Source organism: Urocampus carinirostris, chromosome 7 (genome assembly GCF_059441175.1).
Source record: "Urocampus carinirostris isolate Australia breed hairy pipefish chromosome 7, RoL_Ucar_1.0, whole genome shotgun sequence".
In the NCBI taxonomy this organism is placed as follows: Eukaryota; Metazoa; Chordata; class Actinopteri; order Syngnathiformes; family Syngnathidae; genus Urocampus; species Urocampus carinirostris.
This window is the reverse complement of record NC_142355.1, coordinates 353,550-376,244: the sequence shown is the minus strand read 5'-3', so window position 1 is coordinate 376,244 and position 22,695 is coordinate 353,550. Positions and strand designations below refer to the sequence as shown.

The window sequence follows — 22,695 nt, the reverse complement described above, 5'->3', positions numbered from 1 at the left end:
AAACACAACCATATTTTACCATAGTTCTCAATTTATTGTTCGATAATTCTTTTACAGTCATTTTTGGTCTATATTTTGGGGGGATATTTATTCACATTAACATATCTTAAATGGCTTTTTAAACCTTTTTTTCTTCATTCATGCTAACATTTTTTTTTTGCAATTCAGTTTTCTAAATTACCTTTTGATGTTCAAATTTTTTTTTTATTTTTTGTGGGCTTTTATTCTTGATATGAGACTTTCTAGAAATATTATTTTTTGTTTATTTTTGGTTCATCCCCAATTGACTGCAATAAATGTGCATTATTCTTCTAAAAATGCATCTCTCCATTGTTACTGTTTTTCTCAAATATCCTGCTGGGAAATTGTTTAGCATATGAATAGCCTATACTTTTCGTGGACAATATCTCTGTATTATTTGTGATTGCAACATCCTTTGCTGTCTGGTAGTCCTGGAAGGGGGATACCACATGTGCGGTCCCTTCTCAAGGTTTCTTCATTTTCCTCATGTTGAGGTTTTTGGAGTTTTTCCTTGCCCTCATGTTGGTTCCAGATCAGGGGATGGTGTCATAATAGTCTGTGTAATAACCTGTGAAGCCCTTTGAGACTCTTTGTGATTAAGGGCGTCACGAATAAAAATGACTTGACTTGACTTTTGCTCTCCCGAAAAACAGCTACAATAATCAGAGGCTACATTTCATAGCAACAACAATCTGTGTCACACTTACTGATTTTCTTTGATAACATGTAAGGAAAAAAAATCATGTGCTAAAATTTGATGGAAAAAAAAATCCAAAAAGGAAAAGTAGTGTAGCAGAAGAGAAAAGATTGTGAAATATTTCTGATGTCATGTCATGAAATGTTGAAATGAAATCTTTATTTGCAAGTGCTACAACTCCAAATATCAATGAAATAATAAACATAAAAGAAGGCATTGATCGCACGCAAAAAAAGATCTCGATGATTATAGAATACTCCTTTGGAATTATCCCAAATGATCTTCCGAGGTCGCACGGAAGGCCATGTCGCTTAGCTTATCTTAGCACGAGGGCTGAGGTAGTTGTGAGGCGGTACCAGCTCAATCACAATCGGGTGCGATTCAAAAACTAGCTAGTTAGCGTGGGAGGTGGCGGGCGGGGCTTCAGTCGTGGCGGCAGCGCTTCCTGGGGGAAGGGGGCGACTCCAAAGAGAAAGCCGTAGGAGAGACGGGACGGGATTCCGGGATGTACTCCATCTGATATTTTTCGATGTAGGGCTTGGCCACCTCCCACACCTGCAAACAGAAAACAACCCCCCCTTCCACTGGTAAGATGGATTTTGATCGAGGAAGGAGAACAATAGAGGTAAGGTCCTAAGGCCAAGCCCACGCCGACCCGAACTTTGGCCCGAATCGGGTCTAAATTCTTAATTATTAAGATTGGGTCGGGCCGGGCTTCTCTTGCCGCCTTTAAAAAATATATAATGATATAAATATACGTGTAGTGTCATTGATAACCCTAACCCGAGCTAAACCACCAAAGAAAGACCATGATGAAGGGGCTGTAGTCAATTCATAATCCCAAAGGTGAGAACCAGCAGGAAAAGTATGTGTGTTATGGTTGCTATTGTTATATCATAACTGTTATTATTAATATTATTACTGTTGTTGTTATTATCATTGGTGTATTTAAAAGGGAAGATGAAGGGGTAGGGAATAGAAGCATCTGCTTCTGACTACCGCTTTTCCAACATTATTTTGTTGTTGAGTTATTGTTTTTGTTCTGTTTTTATTTTAATGTTCATTCATGACCGGGTACGTTTCATTGAAGCTTTTGAAAACTGCAACAATACAACACATTGGCACCACGTGCCAATATGTTTGCGAAAATAAAGTGCATACATTTTATATTTCTATAAACTAATACCAAATATAGTTTTTTTATACATCATATAAACACTGTTAGGAACTTAAGGCATGGGCAGTTCATCCTTTAACATGGATGGGGATGGACTGGAAATGCAACAGTCGCGTCAGCCATTGTGTGAAATTACTGTCGACAAACATGGAGTATTATTTTGCTATACCTTTAACTTAAAGCATACATATTATGTAGAACACTTCTTTATGAACTTAGAGTACATTCATTTTTAGGCTTGTATTAAATTTTAAACACAATGAATTATTTATTTAGGAGAGCTGTTGTCAATATGTTTATAAAAGTATATACTAATACGATGTTCCGGCAACATTTTGTTGCGCAAATGTATTTATCATGTTCGTAAAACTATATAGATTATTTGAAGATTAAAAGGAGCTGTATGAAATTCGGAGCTTGTTACTCTCTGCCGCCATCTCCTGGCTTGTGGCGTCATTGCGGCCCGTGTCAAGCTTCTAGTGTTGCGTGTGCAAGTACGTGCATTTTTTAGAAGCGCTTCAAATTTTCCCCTCAAATCTTAAAAAAAACCATGATGGCAAAAGTCAGTTATCTATAAGATAATTTTGTATACAGTCTTGTTAAACTCTGATTTGATTACTGAAGACAGGCTTGCATGAGTTGGTATATATCTGCTCTCCTCCCAAATCCTCCCAAATAAAAAAATAATTAAGTGAATATGTCAGGCTCGGGCTGAGATGGGCTTTAATACTCGGGTCGGGTCAGGCTTCCTTTTTCCTGCCAGATTTTATCTGTAGGACATTACCTTTTTATTTTTTTTGATCTTTTAATTTACACGTGTGTGTATATGTGAAACTGGAGCGCCGCTTCCAAATTTGTTGTCACGATATGTTCAACTCATTTTGTAACAATGATCATAAAGGTATATTCTATAATATATTCTGTTTTCTTACCTTTTGGTCCAGCAGGAGCCGGTGCGCCGCCTCGATGTCCGGAGACATGAAGCGGTCTTTAATCCAGGGCCTGCCGGGGGGGGTAAACATTAACTGTTGGGTCAAGGTTTTCGTACCTTGTCCCCCGGCGTGTTTGACTTACTTGACCACGCTGCGCACCAGGTCGTAGACCTTTTCCAGAGGCGTTGTGGTCCGGAGGGGGCGCAGGAACTCGATACCCTGGCAGGCCGCCAACAGCTCGATGGCCAGAACTGAGACGGTAAAGAAAACAAAAAAAGCACGACGCCCCTCGCTCACTTTTCGTTTTTTGCACACCACGTATGTATTTTGTAACAATGTTTTGGAGATTTTTGTTTGAATGTTTTTATAATCATTGGAGAAACGAGGAGGCTACGTCAGGATGCCGTCATCCCGGAGATCCCGCTGGAGAAACTCTCCCACCTGAGCCTTTTCTCCTCCATCTGCTGGTTATGGACTTTCTATCCAACCACCGACCCGTCTTTTGATCCCGACCACGTCTACTCTCCTCTCCTGGCTTTCGAATCGTTTCTGATCCCGACCACGTTTTTTGCTCTCCAGTCCCGGCGACGGACCCGCTGTTTCTGTTCCCGACACCGCCATCGCTCGTCACGGAAGTCCCACTTCCGCGTTCCGAGCGACCTGCGTCCCGCGACCAGCGATCACCGGATCGTGGGTGCAACCCTTTCCTTTCTTCCAATACAACTGAGAGAAATGAAACGCAAGTGGGTCCTGTCTCCGTTCCGGTCCCGACAACACCACAAATTCCGTCATACTTTAGGAGGGAAAGCACAAACCCAGTCCCGCTCATGATAAATGGAGACTGTGTGGATAGAATCCACTCCTTTCAAACTCCCCGGTATGCACATCTCCTTATATCTCTCCTGGCCTGCCTACACCGGGGCGGTGGTGGGAAAGGTCCACTTCCTGAGGTTTCTCAGGAGGAACAGAAGCGGCTGGTGTTCTTCTACAAAGCCACAGTGGAGAACATTCCGGCAAACGGCGTCACCGTGTGGTATACTGGGAGCACGGCAGCTGAGAGTTACCTGTTGCCCTCTGGTAGGCGCTCCCTTAAGACAAAGACCAACAGGCTCAGGGAGCGATCAACACAGTCCACAAAATAATAGGCCGTTCTCTGGCCAGTTTGGAGAGCATTGACGACAACAATAACGCAGACTCCTTTCACCCCAGCCACCACCTTTTTGGCCTACTGCCCTCTGGTAGGCTCTACAGGTCTTTTGAAATGAAGACAAACAGGCTGAGAGAGTGATCAACACAGCCCAGAAAATAATGGGATACACTGCCCAGTTTGTAGGACATTGCAAACAACATTATTGCAGACTCTCACCCCAGCCACCACCTCTTTGACCTGCTGCCTTGGTAGGCACTAAATGTCCCCAGGCCATCACCACCCTAAACAAGCATGCCGTTGCTCTTTGACTACGACAATAAATATTTGGAATCCGAATGTAATCCCTCTTATTTAGGGATTTCAAATCGTCCCTTAAGTCAAGGTATGTCGCTTAAGTCTTGAAAGTCATTATTCATATTCACAGAATGTTTTTCCCCTTAAGCAAGGGCTCAGGAATTGTTGGACGCAAAGTAGGACGCGCAAAGCCAGGAAGAAACCGAAAATGAGGTTCGGTACAATAAATATAGTTTACAGTCAAGGTGTCACTCCAGCAGACCCCGTATCGGTTGTACATCGACAAAGAAGCCTTTAAACGAAAGCTCGTTATTCCTATATGTTCGCTGTTGAGAAACTTTATGGCGAAATCCCACAGAACAAACTGTTAACACCCAAATACTCAAGCAAAACACCCAAGCAATTTGATTGGGTGAGCGGTATAAATGGGCGGAGCTAAACACACAGCGGGCATCTTATTCCCTCGCCCAGCGCCGTCTGCATTGAAGGTTATTTTCGTTTGCGGTGTTTTGTGAGATTTTTACAAAAAAACTGCGCAGATCTTGTTGAGAAAGCATTGTTTCGTGAGCTTTAACACTTAAGTCACTGCGGGAGCTAAACAAATTGTAGGAGGCAGGTTGAAATCGATATGGGAAATTGATATGTCGCCGGTATCGTCAAACCATCAAACAGTAAAATAATGTCCCGGTAGTTTTGTTTCATTTGATCTTAAAATATGATATGGTGCGACTCTCAAAAAGAAAGATCAAAATATTTTGGTTTTATGGCTCAGAAAGGTTCCCGACCCCTGACCCGGGTCAACGTCCACTACAATGTAAATATGTTTGTCATTTCTCTTTTTCCGCCACATGTTTACCCCGGAGTGCCACGTCTAATCTCTTTGCAAACAATGTTGATATCAATGAGGATCATTCTATTGAATTCAATCCATTGGAAGGGTTGCGGGTTCCCCTACCTTGCTCTACGTGCTCCACCACCCTGAGGGCCTTCCTGGCGGCCCAGCCCCCCATGGACACGTGGTCCTCGGTGGCGGCGCTGGTGGACAAGGAGTCCACGGAGGAAGGATGGCACAGAACCTTGTTCTCGGAAACTGGACGGGAAAACACAATATCGGGGTTAGGGTTTCGGGCCGAGGCTCGGGCGCGCGCAGACGCGCCGGAAAGCCGGAAACGAATACGCGGACGATACTCGGCTCGATAACTTCTCCGACTTCTGAATACGTTCCGACTGTAAGGAATCGGGAGTCCCGTTTCGGTTTAGGAAAATGTTAAAAACTTACACGATCTAGTCTTCTGTACATATCTGTAATTAAGGTTAGACCGTGTCCCCCGCGACTCGTTTTGGGGAACGAAAGAGCGGACAAGATGGCGAAAAGGGCACCCGGTGCGCGTAGGCTCGAAATGCCTTTTAGCATCAGTAGAGCGGAAGCTAATTGTATCATTAAAAGGGGGTGAAGGGTTTGATGTTTCATACGATCGAATACAAGTTACATTTATCGAGTGCAATGAAGATTTTCACTAAGTGAGCTTCAGGTCACGCTGTTCCAAGTGCAAAATATTTTGACTAGAATAGAATAGAATAGAATCTACCTTTATTGTCATTGTTACAAAATGGGTTAACATATTGTGACAAACGAAATTGGGCATGACACTCCAGTTTCACACATTCACAGTGAGGTAAAAAGCCAAGGAGATAAAGGAACAGAGAAGATAAGGTTATAAAACAAGGAGGATAAGGCTATAGTTATCATTGACACGATATTTACACAAGAAATGTCGGCATGGAGGATGTCGTAAGGGTTGCGCAATTTTGCATTTGGTGCAAAAAAAAAATAGTCAACATATGCATTGGTGCAAACATAGTCATCATAGTGCAGAAAAGGGACTAGGGAATTTGGATGACAGAACTCTTACGCAGGAAGGCAGGCATTGTCTGGAGAAGTTTTTTTGATAAGCGCTCTGATGTTTTGACCGTTTCAGACATGGAGGCGAGGGGGCTCACGGGAGGAGCCGGCCCGCCAGCTTGCGGAAGGAGACGCGGCTCGAGGAAAGAAAGAGAGAAGATCGAGAGAGGAGGCTCCACGGAGACTCGAGCGACACTCGTTCGACGGAGTTCACTTAGTCTATTATTTAAGAAATGAAATGTGCCCCCGTGTGGAAATGGCGGTCTCCCGTCCGTCTTTTCGCAACAAGAAAGGAGCGCGCATTGTTAGGAGAAGGCAGGTTGCGTCACGCGGCAAACGAAAGCCAGAGAAGAAGACTCGGGGTCCCCCCCCCCCCCCCCCCCCCCCCCCCCCCCCGCTCACCCAAGGAGGCGGCGGTGCAGTGAGCGATCATGAATCCGGAGTTGAGGCCGCCGTCGTTGACCAGGAAAGCCGGAAGCTCGCTGAGAGACGGGTTGCAGAGACGCTCGATCCTGCGCTCGCTGATGGACGCCAGCTCGTGCACCGCGATGGCCAGGAAGTCCAGGGCCTGATGGGAAGAAAAAAAAAGGGGGGGGGGGGGGGGGGACACCTAAAGTCCGCGTCCCTTCCCCGGATCGGGGGGAGGGCGCCTCTACCTTGGCCGGGTACTCCCCGTGGAAATTGCCGCCGGAGATGGTCTCCCCTCTCTCGGCGAACACCATCTGGGACGGCCTATAGGAAACCAGCGACGGGTAGCGCTAAAGCAGGGGGGGGGGGTCGAGTTGGGGGACTCGTGGCAGGGGGGGAAAGAAAGAGAAAAAAAAGGAGAAAGAAGTAACGAGAGAAAGAAAGTGAAAACGAGAAAGAATGAGAGAAGATAAATAGACAGGGAAAGGAAAAAAGAAGAAAGAAAGAGAGAGAGATTAAAAAGGGAGAACACAAGGGAGACAGAGTAAGAGAGAAAAGGTAAGACAGACAGAAAAGGTGAATGGGAGAATGAGAGAAATAAAGAAAGCAGAGAAAAAGAGCACAACACAGAGAGAAAGAGAGAAAAAGAGAAATAAATAACGAGAGAAAGAAAGTGAGAATGCAAAAGATCAAAATAATGAGAAAAAAGAAAAAGAAAGAAAGAAAAAGAGAGAGAGAAATAGTAAGCATGAAAAAGAGGGAGAAAGAAATGGAGTAAGAAAGAGAGAAAGTGAAAAGGGAGAGAGAGAGAAATAGAAAAAGGAGAGAAAGAGAGAGGCAATGAGAAAGAACTAGAGAAATAAAGAGAGAGAGAGAGAGAGAGAGAGAAAGAGAGAGGGAGAGAGAGAGAGAGAGAGAGAGAGAGAGAGAGAGAGAGAGAGAGAGAGAGAGAGTGAGAGACGACTACAGATGCTCTGCGAGTGGTGCCTGGCTCGGGTGACATCAAGTGGCCACATTTCAAACCGCAGCTCATTTTTCTCTCGCGCCTCTCTCAGTGTGGTCTGGCGGGCCGGATAAAAGACCCTGGGCGGGCCCGATTGGGGCCGCGGGCCGCCTGTTATAAAGAAAGGATACGGGGTTGTCGGTGGCGCTGTTTATTTCCGTGTTGATGATGTTGAGGACGAATTGGATGGTGTCGTTGGCGATTCCGTGGACCTAAACGCAAAAAAAACAATTGGGGGATAACGTCTCGTAAGGAGCGACTTGCATGGAGGGCCGTTGCGCACTATTTCCCATGTCTCCCTCCTCCAAATCGGCCATTTTCCTTTTTTCGGTGAGGGATAGGTGCCAGAACACTTTGGAGTGTTCTCTAAAACGCCCATCTGCTATCGCTCAATATACCGGTCCGCTATCGGTTGGCGTCACGGCATCACGAAAATGATAGGTTTTGGTCTGAATTACTTCCCACTATGCCTTTTTCACTCTTTACTCAGTTTCGAGTCTCACAGGTGAAATTGCCGTATCATATCGTATTTATTGTTCTGTATTCATTCTCTATGACTCTGAAGGGTCGCTGCGATACCAAAACATGCTAACCGTGGAAACGAAGCTTGCGATGATCAAGAAATCCAAAGACGGGACATGTAGCGTTACTCTCGGTCGTAACCGACCGGCAATCGGGAATAACGTTAGAATTAGAATCGTTTTCATTGTCGCGAATAACATTGGAGTGAACGTTGTTTATAAATAAAGGATAAACATTTAATAAAGACTCAAAAGAAGAAGAAGATGAAATGTCCTTTAAAGATAAATAGGCAAAACAAGGTTGTCTTTGGAAGAAGTTGGAAGTGCTCGTACTTTATTTCGTTCATTCAATTGAGTTTTCCCCTTATGTGTCATGGTTTGGCGCCTGCCGTCCGTCTCCTTCTCCAAAGATGGCAGCATTATTACAATTGTTCCAGTTCCCCCCCACTATTCCCATCTGATTCCAATTAGGCCAAAAGCCAGCTCTATCATGAAGTCTCCAGGCTCCCACCTCACGCTGCTCATTGTTTTGATTCCTGAACACATTCACTTGCCAAAATTCCAAAATTCTTCTCCCACGACTCCCTCCTCTTGACAAGTACACCTACTCCAACCACTTTTTTAAAGGTACTCCCAAAACTCCACTTTAAGATTTCAAGTTTCTCCTCCCAGACTTCCTTCTTCAGTTCCCTCCTTATCCCAGGATCTGTTGTGGATTATTGGAGTCGAGCTTGACACAAAGAGAACGCATTCGTTTAAAACGGGAAATTCCCGGCTTGTTTCTCCCGAGTGTAAGTGTCAGCGAATGTTATTAATAATCGCCTTGGGCCGCCGAGGAATAACATACTTCTTTGCCAAGTTCTCCTTGGCGGGGAACATGCGGTGGAGCCGACCCCAACAGTTCTTGGAAATTGGGAGATTGGGAAAATCGAAAGAGGACAAAACATTCTGTCCGGTAGCGTGCATTTTGAGGTAAACACGTGCGTCATCGCCAGGGGGACGGGCGAAAGTAATACGAGATGTTGTCTTAGGATATAAAAAGCCAATTGTCTTCGAAGACGAGCGAGACCTCTCTTTTGTACGCTGATGAAGATCATTAAACGGCTCTCCCTCTCACGCCGAGACTTCTCTGCATCTTGTTTGACATATTTTGGGGCCTATTTCTCGGGCTGCTCCCAGAGATCTTCCACTCCGTCCACCGTTTTAAAAATACTCCCAATCTCCCTTTGGAGATTTTCAGCACCCGAAGACACCCTCTCGAGTTTCCCACCTCAGGACTTCAGGTCCCGCGCTCCCTTCTTGCTAGTCAAGTATTTTTGTTGTCGTTAAATAAACGCTCCCCGGTTGTCTTTTGATCACGTCCCTCGTATTTCATCTCCTCCTCGTCCTTCATTCGGGTCCGTCCGATCGCTCGTGACACTTTGTATTTCTGCAGCACCGATTGTTTTTTTTTTAACATATCTAATGCCGTATTACGTGCCAATTTTGTCTGCGATGATGCGATGTTCACTAGGAAAAAAGTTATTATTATTTTTAAGCATAAGGAGGCGATTAAGGCCACAAAGTCTTCCAAACTCCTCACAGGCAAAAAAATTAAAATCTGCTGTCCCCTCTCCCCTTTTGCATCCACCAGCGACTCCGCCATACCAGCTCAACACACGTCACAACAAAGGTTCACAAAATGTCATTGTTTCTTTCTTTCCTATGCGCGTATATTACACATAATTAGTACTTACTATGCAGCCTTTTAGTTATTTCATGTTTTGAACTGGGTTACGGGAGGTTTGGAACACATTAGCTGCACGTTAGCAATATGGCTAATTCTCTCGTACACGGTGCGGATTGAGTGTTTTACTCGGGGCGCCTCCGAAGAATCTCTCAGGGATTCGTCATGTACTATCGCAGAGAGGAACGCGGCGCAATAGCGAGTCCTCATTAACGTCAGCGTGCCGACGAGAGCGCCTCGTTGTTGTCAAGTCTGTCACGAATGCGCTCGACACGATCTCGGGGGGTTGTGAAACACGGCAGCTGGCGCATCGCGCGTTCGCATCGCCGTCACTTTTTAGATGTTGTGAAAGATAAAAAATACGACGTCCTGAAAATGCTGGTATGCTATTGGCTGAACTCCTTCCTACAATGCCTTTCTCTGTCTTTGTTTAGTTCAGAACCTTGTATGACTTTGCAAGACCTGATTTAATACTGAATTTCTTTGTATTGTATCTTTTTGCAATGGGTCCCGAGGCTTTCAATCCACCCTTTCCTTTCCCCCTCGCGTCCACCAGCCATTCCACTGAACCGACGGAAGTGACATCACACTAATGGTGAATCCGATTGGATTTTTCCTTTTTATGTCTATTTTAATGTAACATTATTTAATCGTACGTAATGCTAAATAACGTTAACCATGAAAACAAAGCTTGCGAATATCCAATAATACGAAGGAGGTACACGAATCGTTACCCTCGCTAAGTTGTATCAACGATCTGGACAATTGTTAAGCACGAGCGATGAGTGCGAAGAAATCTTCTAGTGCCGTGATATTCTTGCAAGTGAACATTTTAAAATCAACTCTCGTTCGAATTCACTGTCTCCTTGGACCTCCGCATCCACCCGTTACTCTACTTTACCAGCTCTAGTAAATCAAATCGCATTTTTTATTGACGTATATATTTATTTAGAATGTTCTTTAACCAAATGCATGAACATAAATAGTACTCACTGCGATTGATTTTGTTATTTTAATATTTTTAGAACGGGCAGCAGAGGTGTGGTATGTATAAGAATATAAGTTTTATATCCCGCTGTACAGCAATTTCATTTGCACTTTAGTACAGATTAACATTATGTCCCGGGTTGTACTGTATTTTCGAATCTAGAGAGTATCTGACAAGCTGCAGCTGTTGTGGTTTATTGGAGTCGAGCTTGACATAAGGAGAACATATTAGTTTGAAACGGGAAATTACAGGCTCGTTTCTCCCGAGTTTAAAATGTCAGCGAATGTTATTATTAATCGCCTTGGGCTGCCAAGTAATAACATTCGCTCGGCGCGGAGCAAGCGGTCGAGTCAGGAATTTAGATGTGTCAGGCCGACTTCAACGAGTTTCTTGGAAATTGTGTGACTTTGGAAAATCGAAAGAAGACGAAAACATTCCGGGGAAAAACATTGTGTCCGGTAGTGTGCATTTTGAGATAAACACGTGCGTCATCGCCAAGTAACATGAGATGATATAAAAAGCTGATTGTCTTTTAGACGAACGAGAACTCTGTTTTGAACTCTGACGAAGATAAATAAAAGGCTCTCCCTCTCCCGCCAAGATCTACCTGCATCTTGTTTTACATGTTTTGGGGCGAGGCAGTAAGGTCTGCTCCGAAACAGCTGTGTCGGAGGAGGGAGACCCGGAAAAGGAGGCACCGGAGGACCAGAAAGAAGGTCTGGAAAGTCGGACTCTGCAGGAAATCAAACCTGAGGACAGCAACGCATGGTGTAGGCGTCCTGGACCCTATCGCAGAAACGATGACTTTCTGGACACACGCAAAAGAAAATTTTTGAGGGGGGGTTTCTTCGACGGAGTATCCGAGAGGGGAGCTCGGTCTTCACCCGCGATCTCGGAAGGGTGATGGTCGGAATCCAGAAGCGAACGGAAGCGAAGGGCCACTTCGGTCTGTCCCGGGTGGGGCCTCAGCGAGTGGATGTCTGCCCCGTGGAGAGAACGTCGATGAGGCGGTGAAGGAATTTTGGGTTCGGAGGTGCTCTCACCGCTGTCGAAGGCCTTGGTGGTCCCCTTGAGGACCTCCAGGGTGAGCGCGGCGATGATGTCGGCCTGCCGGGCGATGGCGTGGGCTCGCTCCACCGCCTCCGCCCCTAGCGAGGTGATCATCTGCGTGCCGTTGATCAGGGCCAAACCCTGGCAGAAGCAGAAAAAAAAAGACATTTCTTATGTTTTTAAGCCTCTTCCCCTTCATTTCCAAGACAAAGACTGTCCCATTCCTCCACAAAGCATAGGGTAAGGGGTAAGAAGAAGGGGCACAAGTCTCCTTTCACCAAGATAAGTGGAGAGTGCCCTAGCTTCTCCTGGGCCACGCCCTTTTGGCTTTACTGATGTGGTTTTGAAATTCCAGTGTTTCCTTTTTTGTAGACAAACTGGCTCCTGTTCATTGGCGCTAAGCCCTTTTGGGAGCACAACGGCACCATTTATTAGATGATTTCAAGCCTGCTATCATTCTAGAATATTATACTACTTTATATACATCGACACTAAAATACATGAAAAATGACTACATTTTGGCCCCTTCTCTTCATTCTCGAGACAAAGACTGTCCCATTCCTCCACCAAGCATAGGGGCAAGGGTAAGAGGAAGGGACAAAGCTTCCATTCACTAATTTAGGTGAGGCGCACTTTTGTATCGCCCTATTGGCTTTTATGAACCATACCTAGTGTCTTGTCACATTGCATTGTTTTCTTTTAATGTAAAGAAACCAATCCATCATCCAGATGATGTTGATCAGAACGAGACCCTGTTGGCAGCGCAACAGCACCATTTTTAGTTTAAATTTTGATATGTTTTCATATTTGATTACAATGAAAAGTACATTTTTTTATACTTTAAGCCCCTTCCCCTTCAATTTGGGGACAAAGACTGTCCCATTCCTCCACAAAACTTAGGGGGAGGAGTAAGGGGAAGGGGCAGGAAACTATTTTTACTAAAATAGGTTGGGAGTGCCCTAGTTTTCCCCTGAACTTTCTGGAATTAGGTATCATGGGTTGTGTTTCAATTCATCGTGTCCTTTTTAGTAAACAAACCAATTCATCATCGAAGTGCCATTGATCAGAGCAAGACCATGAAGGAAGTGTAAAGACACCATTTACATATTCATTCATAGTATTTCATATCTGTAAACTCTAAAGTCCATGGAAAATGACATTTCTTATGTTTTTAGGGCCCATCCCCTTTATTTCCAAGACAAAGACTGTCCCATTCCTCCACAAAACATAGAGTATGGGAGAAGGGGCACAAGCCCTTTTTTTACCAAGATAAGTGGGGAGGGCCAGGAGCTCCATATTTCTTTTTGATCATCTAAATCCCATGAAAAATCTGAATTCCCTGTTTTTAGCCCCTTAGCCTTTAGTTTGAAGAAGAAGATCGTCCCATTCCTTCACAAAGCGTAGGGGGAGGATTAAGGGGAAGGGGCACAAAACTCCTTTCACCAAGATAGGTTGGGAGAGCCCTAGCTTCTCCCTGGCCGTGCCCCCTTGGCCTACACGGTTTCCCTATCAGTTTTTCTTCTGAACCAGCCTCTGGGCCGCCATTTTAAAATCAGTTAAGCTATTTGTCTGGCGCATTTGGGAATTTCTAGAGTCATTGCGCGTCGCTCGGGTACGTCGAGAAAATTCTGTAGACGTCATCTTTATAAGGAATTGCTCATCGGTTTTTTTCTCCTAGAATCGTTCAAAGAATTCCAACCGGGTGATATTTTGACAATTGAGAAGAAGTGAAGGAATAGGGCAAGAGGAATGACGCAAGCGGGTCCCGTCGGACCCCGGGTCCAATTTCCTTGCGCAAACAAAGTCAAAGAACGTGTGTTTTTCCAAAGCGTTACCTCTTTGGGCTGGAGCGAAACGGGCTTGAGTCCGTGGGCCTGCAGGACCTGCTCGGGGACGAAGGACAAAGGTCAAGGTGGCGCTCAAACACGTGGAGGGGAGGGGCGGGGGTCCGGCTTACGTATTTGGCGTCGGCCCAACCGCTTTTGGGCGACCACATTTTGCCTTCGCCCATCAGGCCCAGGGCCAAATGGGAGAGGGGGGCCAGGTCCCCGCTGGCCCCCACCGTACCCTTCTCGGGGACGAACGGCAGGCAGGAAGCTGCGGCAAAAATCAAAGGCGTTTTCGGCGCTCTAGAAATACTCGGCTCCAAACAAACAACCCGAACGGTCGGGTTGGGATGGACAAAATCACTCCTTTCGTACAAAATCAAGCAAACCAAAACACTATTTCATGATTTCTCTTGCGCACAAAAAATACACAGGACGCTGGGTCAAATCAACCCAAAATATGTCGTTTTTACCCCAACTTGGGTTACTTTTAACCAAGGCGTTTATGAGTAACTCAAAGAAAACTGGATGTCGTGGTGGAGGCGGTCTGAACAAACGGGGTCAAAAAGACAAACAAAACCAAAATGAAAGCAAAGAAAGAGGAAAAAGACAAAAAAAGGAGAAAAAAATGATAAAGCAAGAAAAAACAAGTCAAAAGAAGAAACATAAGAATAGAAAGAAAAAGGGAGAATATAAAAGGAAGTCAATAATAAAAAGTAAAAAAAAAAACTAAAAATATAAAAGAAAAAGGAATATATAGCAAGGAAAAAAAGAAGTAAAGAGCTAGGAAAAAGAAACAAAAGAATAAAAAGAAAGAGGGAGAAAACAATCAGGAAAAATTTAAAAAGAAGAAAAAGTAAACAAAGAAAGAAACAAAAGAAGAAGAAAGATAAGAAAAAAAGAAATAAAAGGAAAAGACCGATTTTGGGGGGGTTGCGTTGTTCATGATATTACTACTAATAATGTAATATTCGACACAAAATAAATAAACACCTTCTAGAAATATGTATTATTCTACTAAATTCTAACAACATTTTTAAAAAATATTTCCTTAGAACTTATTTCTCTCATAATATTTACGTAGCAGTATGTTTGTAAAGCTAAAGGTAAATGCATTTCTAAAGCGCTTTTCAAGTCAATGAAGACGTCCCGAAGCGCTTTACGATGTGCTTCACGCTTCAACATTCACACAAGAAAGAAAGAAAGAAGAGAGAACAAGGGAGAGAGATAGAATGACAGAGAGGGAGAGAGAGTGAGGGAAAAAGATAGGAAAAGTGAAAGAAAGACAGAGAAAAAGAGGGACAATGCGATCAAATTTATAGAAAAGAGAGAGAAAGGGAAAAGAGAAAGAGATGAAAGAGAAAGAGACAGAAAGAGAGGAAGAAAAAGAAAGAGTGGGAAAGAAAGAGTGAGGGAGACAAAAGACAGATAGAGAAAAGAAAGGGAGAGTAAGGAAGAGACTGAGGAAGAGTGACAGAGAAAAATGAGAGAGAGAAAAGAAAGAAGGAAGGAAAGGGTGAGTGAGTAATAAAAGAGTAAAAGGAGAGAAAGAAAGAAAAGTTTGTATTTTCGTGTTACTGTAGGGGCACGTTTGTAGTATTTCTCTAGGAGTATTTCCATACTTGTTTCTCGAGTATTGAGTATTATCGTAGTAAATAGTCAATGGTCAGCACGTACATAGCGCTTCTCTGCAGACCTCTCAGAGCGCTTTACAACGTACTTCACACCTACCCATTCGCACACACACTCGCACCCCGATAGCGGCGTTGGCCGTGCCAGGCGCCTATCTGCTCATGGGGGGCATTTGGGGGTTCAGTGTCTTGCCCAAGGACATATTACTCGGAGGAGCAGGGAATCCAACCTTCTGTAATAGTATTTCCGTACCACGGTATTATTTTGGTCGTATTTCTTGTCCACAAACACACGAATGAAAAGCACTACATTTTCCGGTCTTTTAGAGTCTTTTTGTTCGGCGGGCCGTAGTTTGCCCTTCACCCCCGATCCCCGGCATCGCTCACCGTTAAAGGCTTGTACCATGGCTCGGAGCGTGTCCAGGGAGATGCCGCTGTAGCCTTTGGCCAGGACGTTAATCCTGAGGGCCAAAAGCATTCGGGTCCGCTCCGGGCTCAAAGGGTTGCCCACGCCTTCCGCACAAAGACACAAAAAAAACATTTTTAGCTAACGCCGTTTAACTTGGCTCTGGTTAATCGCTCGTGTATTCGCCGGCCAAAAGAAAAACGTGGATGAGTAAGGAGACGTGTAGCAAAATAGGATTTTGTTTGGAAAAAATCGGGGGGATTGATAGAAAAGGACCCATTTTTGGATTGGGTGATGTTTCTCGAAAAGTCACACATTCACCACCCAAAATAATGCATAGACAGTTTTTACAAAACAGGAACGCTGTCATAGTTACTGATTGGGTTCCCCTGCGGCTGCCCTGTTGTTGCAACAGCCACGGGACCCGATTGGCTGTCGGACTCTTTTTAAACTCCCGTCTTCCAAAAAGAACCCATCGGACCGTCTGCGGACCTATGCTTTCAGCTAGGCAAGCTCTGTACTATCCGACATTATCCTGCCCCGTTTTCTCCTGCCTGATACCTGTCGCCGACCTGTTTCTGGACCCGTTCCCGCCTTGCTCCTCCGTCCCGGCCATCGACCTGTTTTCCCGCCACCGACGACTTTCCTCGCTCGACACGGAAGTGCCACTTCCGCGTTCCTGCCACCGGCTACCGGCGTCCGACGATCATCTGATGGTGGATGCAAGCGCTGCGCTCTTTCTCAATAAAAACTGAGTAAAAACGAACGCTTTTGGGTCCTGTCTCTGTTTCTGGCTCGTGACAAAAGAAAGCAAAACAGGAACCCGAGACAAAAAGATAGATAAATATATTTCAACTTACCTAAAAATAAAAAAATATTTTGGAATATAAAAATTCCATAACATTCAATAATGCCCTCCAAATCATGGGGATAGCTTTTTTTGCACTTTAAAGATTCCATAAATGCAAAAATGGTATAAATATGACCCAAGAGAGAAATATACATTTTTCCTAAAGTAAACATTGCAGAAATAGAAAGAAAAGCAATTTTATTGGGTAAAACTTCTCTCAGACGTAATAAATGACCCCAAAAATGGATTTATTATTTTTTTTTTTTAAAGTGACCTCTTGATTTAGCGTTTTATTTTATAGTACCGCTTCGATGTGATTAAATACGGTAGGGAGGAGATCTCCGTGAGGAAATATTCAATAGATTCTTTTTTTCAACTTTTCATAAATGCAAAAGTATAAACGCAGAGTTTTTTAATGTCATTGTTTCATTCATGTAAAAAAAAAATAGCAAAAAAGTCACCCCCAAAATGGAGTTATCGAGTAAAATTCCATACATGAAAAAAGGGACTGTTTTTTGGGGGGTGCGGGGGGGCCTTTGCAATGAAAACATTCCAAAAGACAAAAAAGACTCTTTTTTTCACATTTCATGAATGGATTAAAACAAATCATTGATGTTTGTCGTTTTTTTTTTTTTACAATTAAAACATTCTACGAATTAAGAAAAATAGACTTCTTCAATGATGTCAAAATTCCTTCAATTAAAATAAATGACTCCGATCACGTTTTGACATTTTTAACATTTCATCAATGGAAAATTGCCCCGCGACTGGCCGGCAATCGGTCGAGGGCGTCCCCCGCCCGCTGCCCGAAGATAGCCGGGATGGGCTCCGGCACCCCCGCGACCCTACTGAGGATAAGCGCTGCAGATACTGTAATGGATGGATGGATAAATGGAAAATTAAAAAAAGATAGAAAAGATTTTTCCCTTTTTTTAATGAAAAGCTACCAGGAATCGAAAAAATATAGACTTCTTGTACGACGTAAGAATTCCTCGGAAAAGGAGAGGGGCGTCACGTTTACCTGCCGAGTGGGAACGCAGCAAATTCTCCTGCAGTTCCCTGCGGAAAACCACACAAAAACCCCGTTACGATTGCGCGTTCGAACGGATCCGGGCGCTCTGGTTTTCTCACTTGAGCTTGCCGACGGGAATGACGGTCCGGGCGAATTTTCCGAAACCCGTGGTGATCCCGTAGACCACTAGGGCAAAAAAAACAAACCCCCCAAAACAGGGGGAACACGGATGAATAAAGGGCGCGTGCTACGGCGCGACGGGACGGCCGTCCTCCACCTTTGTTCTCCTTGACGATGGTGTCCAAAAGCTCCCTGGATTGCACAACTTTCCTCTCCGCTTCCGCCGACAGCTAGGAAAAAAAGACAGCCGGTCAAAGACGGTCCGCCTCCCTCGGGGACGTTTACCCGCTCGCTGACCGTTATCTTGTACAGGCCTCTTCCTAAGTCCACCAAATCCCCGGACGTCAAACTGTTGCCGTCCAAGCAAATATGCTGAAAAAAAGAGAAGAAAAGGATCAAAAAGCGCCCAGTCGGGGGAAAATATAGCCCCCGAAAACTTACGTCTTCCGGTTCTCGGTACGCCGCGGTCCTGATCGGCCGGAGATTTAAGGACGGTTGCCGTTGAAAATCGGGAAAAATTTATAAGACGCTAAAAATGGGATACAGGTGGGAGACTCCGGGCGCGCAGGGGATGAAGTCCGGGCACATGGCGTCGCCTTCGATGACTGCAAACACACCTTCGTTATACGCCCGTCATCGTCCTCCGTTCGTCGCGTCTTATCTTTCTTGATAAATGTGACTTGATCCGATCATCGATACAGGCCCAAAACATGTCATGTATTCCATTCAAAATCTTCCACAAACTAGGGCGCTCCGACCGTATTTTGGTGGAAATAGTTTCCTGCCCCTTCCCCTTACTCTTCCCCCTAAGTTTTGTGGAGGAATGGGACAGTCTTTGTCCCCAAACTGAAGGGGAAGGGGCCAAAAGTATGAAAAGTGTTGTTTTCATTGTCATCGGTTGTCGGTCATGTACAACCAGAACATTCTAGATCAAGGGTGGGCAAACTACAGATAAGTGCTATTACTATCTTATTACAAGTAGTCATGATTAGAAGTGTGGGATTTGCAAAACGAATTGACATCTGTCAATTCTAGACTGACTTCAGGACAAAATGTGCTTCGCGTGTCAATGATTTCTCTTGCTAGTTAGAAATCACATTTCCTAGACAATCGCGATGAAACATCACCGGTGAACGCCTCCATTTACGCTGGGGCTCTGTCATAAACCGAGGGTCGTTTTGTCATACTTCCCCCCCCCCCCCTCTTTTTTCCGCCAGGGGCGTTACCAGGGGGAGATGAGTACGGCCTGCCCACCCGCAAACACGCTCTGCCCACCTAAAGAAAATTGGATATCATGGTGAGAGCAGCCTGAATTTTTTTTTTTAAAAGACAAATGAAAACAGAAAAAAGAACAAGAAAAAGAGAGAAACAAATAGTGAATCAAAAGAAAAGAAAAGGAAAAAAGAGAAAAAAATAGTAAAGCAAGAAAAAAGAAGACAAAAGCTAGGAAAAAAGCAAACAATACAAGAAAAAGGGTAAAGGAGAAAAAGAAGAAAATGACAGGAAAAATAAGAAAAATAGGAATCAGCATTTTTTTCTTTAAAAAAGTGAGTGGGAAATAAATAAAAAAGGAAACCAGAAATAAGAAAAGAAGAAAACAGGAAGGAAAGCTAAAGTTTTGAGGGGTCTTTTTGTCCATTATATTACGACTAGTAATCTGCACAAAAGAAACGTACACGAGGAAAAAACAAGAAAAAAGAGAACGCTAGAAAAACAAGAAACAAAAGAATAAAAAAATAGGACGTCAAAGGAAAAATGGAGAGAGAAAGAAAAACTAAGAATGAAGTAAGAAAAGAGAGTAAAAGGCTAGGAAAAAGGAAACAAGAATAAAAGAAAAGAAGAAGAAGAAAGCAAGGAGAAAAAAAACAACAGAAAAAGAAGAAAATGACAGGAAAAATAAGACAAATAGGAAGAAGCCATTTTTGGTGGTGGGAAAGAAATAAAAAAGGAAACCAGAAAAAAGAAAAAAGGAAGGAAAAATAAAATACAATTTTGGGGGGGGTGTTTTTGTTCATTATATGACGACTAATAATGTAAAAAATCAAAAACATGAAAAAAGAGAATGCTAGAAAAACAAGAAACAAAAGAATAAAAAACGGGAGGTCGAAGGAAAAATGGAGAGAAAAAGAAGGAACCAAGGGATTAAAAGGCTAAGAAAAAGGAAACGAGAATAAAAGAAAAGGAGAAGAAAGCAAGCGGGACAAAAATGATAAAAAGGAAGAAAAACGCAAAAAAAACAAGGAAAAAAGAAAGAAAAGAAGAAAAAAGTAACTGCTCATGTTGAATTCTGTAGGGAAGAAAAATCAATCGTTCTACTCAATTAGAAGAAGATTGATTTTTTTTTTTTGGGTGAGTCTGTGGTGAACTTTAAACTCTTTATTCGCAGAGCCAGAAAAGAATCGACAAAGCTTTTTCGAACGAAAAGAAAAGAGCCCTTTTTTTTTTCTCCTGTCTTTTGTTTTTCCTCACCCAGTTCCACGAAGTCGTTGTCCTCCAGGACGTCATCCACGGTGTCGTCGGCGTCCAGCAGCCCTTGTCCCTGGCACCTCCTGACGGCGAAGGCGCTCTCCTTGGCCGCCGAGACGCCTCCGTTGTCGGGCTTGTTCTTGGCGTAGCGCCGCAGGGCCTCCAGGCCCAGCCAGCGGATGGTGGCCGACGGGTCCCGGCAAGGGACCGCCAGCCACTCGTCTCGGACGTGGACGGTGAAGCGAGGCATGATGGCCTTGAGGAGTGAGACCCGGGGGGAATCGAACCCGGACACCGAGGCGCCGCCGGGGACGGTGGGGGCGGGGCAACCGTCGGAGACACGCCCCCCTGGAGGTAGGAGGACACGCCTCCGAAGCGCTTCACCTGACGTTTCCAAGCCTTTTTTTTTTTTGCCCCCAAACGCCTTTTCCGGGGGGGCCAAATCGCGCTCTTCTTAAAGGCGCAGTGTGTGATATCGCTCCACTAGATGTCGCTCTACCACGGAGACTGAGAGGGATCAAAAAGCTTCCCATTTTTACTCAGCCTTCCTTAAAGAAAAGCAAAAAGAAGGATTTCTTTCAACGAATACAAAAATAAAGAATAAGAAATGAAAAAAGACAGGAATACTAAGAAAAGGAGAAGGAAACAAAAAATGGAGACGGCGAAAGAAAAAGGAATTCTTCTCCCTTTTTCTTGAGTTTGACTTTTTGATCTTATTTCTTTTTTATTATTCTATTTTTGGTTGCGCTTATTTCTCTTCTTTTCAAAAGTGGTCACTTTGAGTCTCTGTATTTTGTCTTTTTCCATGATGTTTTTAGCACTCCTTTTCAGTCATATACAGCGACATCTAGTGTCCCTTTAACTCTTCTATTAAGGCAGGGGCCTCAAACTATCATCCCGGGGGCCGCGATTGTGAGAACCCCGGCCGGTTGAATACATTTGTTTCTGTTTCACTTCAAACGACGTAACGTGTCCAATTCCATGATGATAGCATTTGAATGGATATATTTTGCTTTTATTCCTTTTGAAACGGAATGCTGGCCCTTCCCGGGCTTCCTTAATAACATACTCTCAGCGTAATACACCAGAGCCTCCACAGACTCTGCCGCAAGTGACACTCGCCGCGTGAAAAGGAGGAGAGGCGCTAGGAATCAAATGGACTGAACCATTTCAACGCCGTGGAATATTCCCAACGCCGCGTCGTTTTCCTTTTTAATCATACTTTAGCTCACGTTTTCGTGACTTTTAAGTCTTTCCGATTGGTAAAAGAGAGTATGAAGCTTGAGCACCCCCACAAACGGGCTGGTTACGCCCATGGGCCAGGGTCTCAAACACGCAGCGTGCGGGCCACAGTTAAAAAGAGGTAAGACATGATTCATCGAGCCACTTTTGGGGTGATTCCTCTGTTTTTCAGATGCAAGTTCTTTTACAAATTAAAAGAGCAAAATGAAGCGCTCCTTGACTGTAAACGTTCATTCTATGAATTTTGTTCTTCCTGTATAAGCCGCGCCCACTCTCCCCCCAGACGTTGCCCACCATTCGCTACCAATCACATGAACTGAGCCCCTGATGACTGTATTTCATGTGTTGGTTGTAGATACGGCTTGGCTGTCAGTATATACGTAAGGGAGAATATCAGTGGGGAGAAATGACGCCGCCTCCTACTCTGTGCTTCTATTTCATGTTAATGATGACGTCTGTGTATTGTCTGTGCAGCCCTTGGAGGAGACTTCTAGGGACTTCCAAGGGCCAAACCAAGAAACGGGACTTGACATTTCTTTTCTTTTTTTTCCACACACATTGAGCACTTTTCCTTTCTTGTTGTTAAAGTGGACAAAAGGTGAAAAGGGAAGAGCCTGCGGGCCAACTGTGGCCCACAGGACGACGTTTGTGGCCCCTGTTAAAAGCAACTTGATGTATCTCTTTCCTGTTATTTTAGTCAGTAACTTCTGTCGTTTAGATCTCTTTTACTTTTATTATAATTATTATCCCTGATTTCTTTCTTCAACTTATTTTGAGTTTTCTAGCGTTCTCGTTTTTCTTGTTATTTCCTCTTGTACGTTTATTTTGTGCAGAATTTTTAGATTATTAGTCGTAATATAATGAACAAAAAGACCCCCAAAAACTTTGTGGGAACATTTGAAGGTTTTGATCAAAACTTTTCCGGTGAAAAAGTTGACAAAAAAGTGATCCAAAATGTCAATAAAACACGAAAACAAAAAACACCGCCGAACGAGACTCGGTGCACTATGAATTACACTCGGTTGCCCCCTTGCGGTTGCAAGTGGCAAGGCAGGGGATCTCAAACCAAAACTCGACTAACATATTTTAAAATGCTTTGTGGTTTCTTCGTAATGCATTAAAGTGGACAAAACATGTTAAATATAAAAAAGACACACAACATAAATCAAATTAATGCAATAAAAGTCGACAAAAAGTCTGGAATATTAAAATATCTTGAGTAATGTTACAAAAAATTAGACAAAGGGTAAGACTAGGTTCACCATTAATGAC

At 43.9% G+C, this 22,695-nt stretch overlaps 1 protein-coding gene across 1 annotated transcript; it reads right to left on the bottom strand.

Moving 5' to 3' along the window:
- Window positions 1–857: 857 nt before the first annotated feature.
- hal (histidine ammonia-lyase) lies at window positions 858–20,515 on the bottom strand. The gene is made up of 20 exons (XM_088339445.1): window positions 20,185–20,515; window positions 18,260–18,320; window positions 18,157–18,184; window positions 18,013–18,087; window positions 17,873–17,945; window positions 17,715–17,781; window positions 17,605–17,642; window positions 15,715–15,840; window positions 13,828–13,967; window positions 13,706–13,753; window positions 11,864–12,011; window positions 11,705–11,800; window positions 11,570–11,628; window positions 7,717–7,797; window positions 6,831–6,896; window positions 6,577–6,742; window positions 5,227–5,361; window positions 2,970–3,078; window positions 2,828–2,897; window positions 858–1,273 (listed from the first exon to the last, which is right to left on the bottom strand). Exons 1-20 carry the CDS (start codon window positions 20,429–20,431, stop codon window positions 1,142–1,144), a joined length of 1,965 nt encoding a protein of 654 aa, XP_088195571.1. The 5' UTR covers window positions 20,432–20,515; the 3' UTR covers window positions 858–1,141.
- Between the last annotated feature and the right edge of the window lie 2,180 nt (window positions 20,516–22,695).

What these genes read in the sequence shown, in the direction of transcription:
- hal (XM_088339445.1), bottom strand. Translation starts at nt 20,431, where the DNA reads ATGCCTCGCTTCACCGTCCACGTCCGAGACGAGTGGCTGGCGGTCCCT. An exon ending in GAGGCCTGTACAAGATAACG is followed by an intron (nt 17,946 to 18,012) that starts GTCAGCGAGCGG and finishes TTTTTTTCCTAG; the next exon opens with CTGTCGGCGGAAGCGGAGAG. An exon ending in ACGGGGAGTACCCGGCCAAG is followed by an intron (nt 6,743 to 6,830) that starts GTAGAGGCGCCC and finishes TCTTCCCATCAG; the next exon opens with GCCCTGGACTTCCTGGCCAT.